Source organism: Medicago sativa, chromosome 1 (assembly GCF_051527215.1).
Source record: "Medicago sativa cultivar Bolivia chromosome 1, Bolivia_mono, whole genome shotgun sequence".
NCBI classification, from domain to species: domain Eukaryota; kingdom Viridiplantae; phylum Streptophyta; class Magnoliopsida; order Fabales; family Fabaceae; genus Medicago; species Medicago sativa.
Genome location: NC_140749.1, coordinates 68,024,330 through 68,030,866, shown reverse-complemented (window position 1 = coordinate 68,030,866; position 6,537 = coordinate 68,024,330). Strand labels below are relative to the sequence as shown.

The following is a 6,537-nucleotide window of genomic DNA, read 5'->3' as shown; positions in this document are numbered from 1 at the left end:
TTTAGTTTAATTTTTGTACTAGATTTCTTTTTGAAAGAATTTTCATATTAGATGAACTTTAGTGGGATGCCAACTATACCCCTACCAAAAGGTACTTTTTATTTTAAATGACCTAAGTCACATTGCTCTCCTTGTATTCATCCGATCCACGTGATGAAAATCTGCAATACATGTGGCACCATCATGCACACAGGTAAGAATTTTCCCTCTTAAAACCAAAAAATATAAAAATAAATCAACCACTTTTTCGTATATAAATAGGATAGGGCTTGGGCAAGGTATCAACACAACACAACACAATTGTATCTCATTTCTTCCAAACCTTTTTTAACGAGCTAGCACTATGGCCACCATCATCAAAGGTACTCTTAAGACTCTCCTATCAGCTGGTGAGATTGAGAACAACCCATTAACCATGTCTGATGACCAAATTTTAGATCAAATTTACTCCACACATGTCCACAGTGACACAAAATTTGATGCTGCTTCTCTTTTCACCCTTGCTCAGAATACCCTTGCACGTTCAACACACATTGTTGACAGTGTTGTGCAGGTCTATATACATATAAATATGCATTCTAATTTCCTTTAAATTAAATATCCTTTAATTCATAATAGTTATGAATTTTGACAGGGTACCAAAGTAAGCTTGGAGCAAGCAGATGACAAGTCCCTTATCCCGAATTTTAGTTCACCACTGTGCACCTTGAAGTCAATTTCTTCTGAGGTTATTCACTGATCTAATGAATTAATAATATAATTAATTAAATAGAACACACGCTAAAGTACCAAAACATAAACATCATACACATGGTGACACTCACACACAGCACTATACACATAAACTCATATATAATCACTTTTTATTGTTATTTTTATTTTCTTTACATATGAAGAAAATAAATAAATTTAATATTTTGATAAATTATTTGTATTTTTATAATAATCATTATTATTTGTTTTTTTCTTTACTTATACTCATAATTATTTTTTATTTTATATATCTTTTTGTTTTTGCAATAAATAGTCATTTGACAAAATATAATAATTAATACTGATCTGCACTTTGAAGACAAAAATATTAAAAATAACACAATTTTTTTTTTAAAAATAGATACTTAAAAAAAAACGGAGAGAGTAAATAATTGATATGCAATGTAGTATAATTTTTTTTTACATATGCAACTAATATATTTCATGAATATATTCCACTTTATTATGTTAATTTCTAAATATCTCAGCAATTATCTATATTGTGAAATGTAATTAGAGACATATCTATAAAACTTGTGTGAATAACTAGATATATGTATAAAACTTGTGTAAAAGCACACCAATTAAACTAATATGAGTTAATATAAACAACTATTAAATTAAAGAATTTGAAAACTTTATGACAATTACTTAATAAGTTGCTCATAAAATAATTATAACTGTGTAACAGATGTCATGCAAGCCACCAAGTGAGGAAATTGCACACAAAACAACTCTAGCCATACTGAACAAGCTTTCACACTATGACTGGGAAGCAAAAGCAGTTCTTACACTTTCTGCATTTGCACTTGAATTTGGTGAATTCTGGTTGCTTGAACAACATCTTTCAACAGACCCACTTGCCAAATCTGTGGCTTTGCTGAAACGAGTCCCGATCCTAGCAAAGCCTGCAGCAATTCAAAAACATCGCCAAGCTATCACTGAGCTTAATAGTTTGGTGAAAATCACGTTGCAAGTCATTGAATTTATACTTGAATTGGATTACCTTAATGATAGGTATGACACAAAGGTTGTTCCTGCTTTGGAGCTTGCATATGAACAAATTCCTGTTGATGTTTACTGGACCATCATCACTATTGCTGCTATTGTTACTCAGTTGGATTGCCTCATCACTGAATCGTAAGTTTAATTAATTAATATTATTTATTCATCCGAGTTGTACTTACAGAACAATATCCATACTTTTTAATATGTTTAATTAAATTCGAGAATATATAACTAATTTTTATTAATTATGTAGGGAGCATAAGCAAGAACTTTCGCACTATGGTCAAAAGATCAACATCATCCTCAGCAGACTGAGGAAGCAGATCACGGTCTGTCGTCAACAAATAGGTCAGTAAATTTCTCGATCTCTAACGGTCCTTACAACTGCAACACCATACTACATCTGTATCCGATGAGGATTCAAACACCTTTACTTTGTTTATTTAGTATTCATAAAAACATGTTATTTGTTTTAAAGATATATTAATTGTAACATAACAAAAATATAAATGAGTACTAATGTGGTATATATATATTTTTTTAAGATACGGCAAAGTACATCCAAGAGCTTAAGAAACTGTTACAAACTCCCACTGAAATAACAGTGGTGCTTTCGTTTCTGATTTTTCCCAAGGGTGTTCCTCAGCTGCTTTATGATGGTGCTACCAAGACTACGGTTCGTATCTTTTCTTTGTCGCGTTAGCAAAAAAAATTTGTTTCAAAATGAATGTCACTTTACATTTCCAATACAACTTTAATTTTTTTCTTCTAACTTTACCTTCAATAAATACTTCAACTTTTCTCTCACACAATTTTCAATGCAACTTTAATCTTGTCTTTTTCTTATAAAGTAAGGACAGTTTAGTAAAAGCGTTATATCCAATGATTATTTCATTCCATTTCTTAATCTGTGTGCCAAATCCTAAAACGACACTCATTTTGAAACGGAGGGAGTATTATAAAACAAATTTGTATATATAACAAATTTGTTGTATTTTCTATTATAAAAAATTATAAGAAAAATGAGTACAAAACTTTGTGGTACTTGGTGGTTTTGTTAACAGATCTTCTTATTTTTTGTTTTGTTTTTAATAATACAGATCTTCTTATGCATGCTTACTTATTATAATCGAACTACATAAATAATCATATAGTCATAAAAAATAAAATAATTATCATAACAATAGACTGAAATGTGAAAAACTATAAGAAAAATAAATCGTTTTTTACTATTTAAAAACTTTTGTAAAAAATAACCAAAGAAAAATATTAGAAATTTGTGGCTTGTGTTGTGTTTTATCTAAATTTTTGCAATGTTCCAGAAACACGTGTCATAATAATGGGAACAGTATAAAAAAAGTTCTCTTTTGTGTATTTATCTAAATCTAAATTTTTGCAATGTTCCAGAAACACGTGTCATAATAATGGGAACAGTATAAAAAAAGTTCTCTTTTGTGTAAATAAAACTGTAAAGAAAAGACTTGACCAAGAAAAAGAAAGAAAGCAGAGTATAGAAAAGTTGATATCGATTTGGTATATATTCATTATTTCAAAGGACTTATCAATTTGGTATTATAGATTTTAAATAATAAATAATACTGACATTTATTAACACACATTTTTTTAACACACTCTCTTTTCTCTTTTATTGATTAAAATACATATAAACATAAATTAAATCATGTCGTTTCCATTTAAAGTTTGTGGAATTCATCTAAATTTCATCCAACAAAAAAAGTTTAAAAGCATATATTTTTTTGAAATAAAAAAAGCATATATGTTAAATAGTATGTTGATAATATTATTTATATTTTAATTAAAAAGTATTATGTGGTCAAAAGTTATTCGATCTAAAGAGTATAAGTACCGTTGAAAACTCCATAATAAACCAAAAAAAGTCACCAAGTAATCAAGTTAAAAATCTGGGAATTCGTACTGTATGAAAAGGATATGCAAGAGAAGCAATATCCACACATACTTTTTGTAAATTATCCTACATGTTTGAAACAATTTTTTAAATCTTTCACATGACTTGAATTCTAATTTGAAATTGAAATTACAATATTGATAGGTTATATACAATTTTTTATTGTAAATTCTAAATGAAATTGATGGTTTTTTCTTACCTTTGCATAGAAGTTACCTTTTCTCTTCTCATTTATTTTTGTATAATAAACAAAGTAAATGTTGATAAAATGTAACAAAGTTTTTCTTAAGTAGTCCAGCCAAGAGAAATATGAAAAAAAGGGACAAAATTAACAATAATAATTTCTAAAGCAGTATTATTAGTGTTTTGATGATGGTGATGATTTATATCATATTAAGCATTAAGCTAACATGACATCCTCTAAATATTTTTTTCCTCAAAAAAAAAAAATCCTCTAAATATTTTTTTTATAGAAAGCAGTCCATATTATTTAGCTCTTAATTTTGATTAATTTGTTAAACCGTGCAGGTTGACATTAATGTCGTGCTAAAAAAGAAGAACGTGTACTTGTTTGTTTCTACTCTAGATGTCACGGAGGAAGAAATTACAACAGTTAGATCAGTGTATGAATCTATCAAAACAAATGAACAATACAAGATTGTTTGGATTCCAATCGTCGAAGAATGGAACGAGCAGCTACGCAAGAAATTCGATATTTTAAGGAGTAAGATGCCATGGTATGTGGTGCAGAATGTCGAAAACATAGCTGGATTCAAGTTCATTAATGAAGAATGGGACTTCAAAAAGAAGTCTATGTTTGTGGTGTTTAGTCCTCAAGGAAAGGTGCAACACAAAAATGCATTCCATTTGATCATGTCTTATGGAATCAAGGCTTTCCCATTTACAATGGATGATGAAATAAGAATTCAGAAGGACAGGAACTGGATTGTATCTGTTGTAGGCAACATTAACCACAACATTTCCATATGGGTAAGTAAATTTTCGACTTGGATCCTCCACAGTTGTGAAGTATGTTGTTGCAGGTGTAAAGACCGTTGAATTTTGGGAGAGAAGCGATTTTAGTGGCTTCTCTCTTTAAATCTCACGGTCCTTACAACTTCAGCAGATAGACGGTCCAAACATGTAAATTTCATGAAATAATTAAGTTGAGTAATGAACTTATTATTGAGTTTAAATATAATTTTCTCTATGTAGATATGCAAATCATTTTTAGTCACTTAAATTATTTTTCTAGTCATTACAATCATATTTTGATTTTGGTCTTTGTTGTTTGATTTTAGTCCATGACTAAAAATTTATGTTTGAAATAATCTCTGTAATATGCAAAACATTTTGATTTTAGTCACTTTAATGTGAGCAACATAACAACTAAAATGAATATTGAACTTGATAACTAAGAATTGAACTTGATAACAAAGAATTCTGTGATTCTTCCTATAATGCAGACCGAGCAGAACAAGCACATTTTCTTCTACGGCGGCCATGACAAAGAATGGATCCAACAGTTCACTAAGTATGCCACTGCTCTTGCAAACGATGCAACTATAAAAGAAGCAAAAATTTCCATTGAACTCTTCTATGTTGACAAGGAAGACAAAAACCTCGTAAGTCGATTTTGGAGCGGAATTGAGAGTCTCTTTGTGACCAAAATTCACAAAACAACCGATGTAGTGACACAAGAAGTGCAAAAGATGCTGTCTTACAAAAATGAAACTGGTTGGGCTCTCCTTAGCAAAGGACCATCTGTTGTGTTGAGTGGTCATGGTACAACAATTCTCAAAACTGTGGCTGAATTTGAGAAATGGAAAGATGTTGTTATCAAGAAGGGATTTGAATTTGCATTCACTGAGTATCACACCAGTGTTGCTCGTGTCACTCATCGTTGCTCGCACCTTGAAATTCCTATTGTTGCTGGAAAGTTACCTGAGACTATAAAATGTCCTGATTGTCCTAGTACCATGGAGATTTTCATTAGCTATAAGTGTTGCCACAATAAGACCAATGCAAATGCAAAACATTAGGGTTTGACGTGGTTTTATGTTACTGGGTCTTGTGGTCTTTGGTTCGATACTTGGCGTCTTAAAAAAATGTTATTGGGTTTTCTTGTTTGATCTCGTGAATAAGAGTGTGGGACATTCAGAACCTTTTGGTTATGTTCCACGCCAATTATGTTGTAACATAAAGATCTTTGTAAACCCAAAAATAATGGTGTTGTGTTGTTTTCTATGTATTGTGGTTGTGGTGTAGTCTTGAAGCGTTGGTCTTCAATTAAGCTTCAGTTTGTGTAGCAATGTTTGCGTTATATATCAATAATATTTATTATATATTAATGTTTGTGTAAAAATAATATGTACACTTGTGTGAAGAGTTTTAGCTTAATAATAGAGAAAGCTCGCTTTGCAAGCAATCATATTGCAAACCAATTTTATTCCACCTCACATTGAGCCAGGGACGGAGCTAGAAAAATTTCTTAAGGGTGGCGAGCGAAAATTAAAAGGCATACAAATTGGATTTTTGGATCGCTATTTTACAACTTTGAAAAAATTTCACCTTACACATTTTTGTTTCTTTTTTGCTGATGTGACAATCACTATTATATAGGATTAAATGACATTCGAGAATCAATCTTAAAACAACCATCTAGCTACATCAACAACAAAAAAACCTTTAAAATTGAGTGAAGGTAGAAAATACTGAAAGTTATGAAATAGAGGGATTAAAAACCTAATTTTAAAAAGGTTAAATATGTATTTAATCCGTACAAAATCACGAGCTTTTAAGTTTAATCCCCAAAAAAAATAGTCACTTGTAATCCTTATTTGCATTTA

At 30.2% G+C, this 6,537-nt stretch overlaps 1 protein-coding gene across 1 annotated transcript; it reads left to right on the top strand.

Moving 5' to 3' along the window:
- Positions 1–283: 283 nt before the first annotated feature.
- Positions 284–6,039, top strand: LOC146956677 (protein SIEVE ELEMENT OCCLUSION B-like). The gene is made up of 7 exons (XM_085730575.1): positions 284–553; positions 635–727; positions 1,445–1,893; positions 2,015–2,109; positions 2,307–2,437; positions 4,217–4,678; positions 5,155–6,039. The coding sequence occupies exons 1-7, from the start codon at positions 344–346 to the stop codon at positions 5,728–5,730; spliced, it is 2,016 nt and encodes a 671-aa protein (XP_085586701.1). The 5' UTR covers positions 284–343; the 3' UTR covers positions 5,731–6,039.
- The last annotated feature ends 498 nt before the right edge of the window (positions 6,040–6,537 follow it).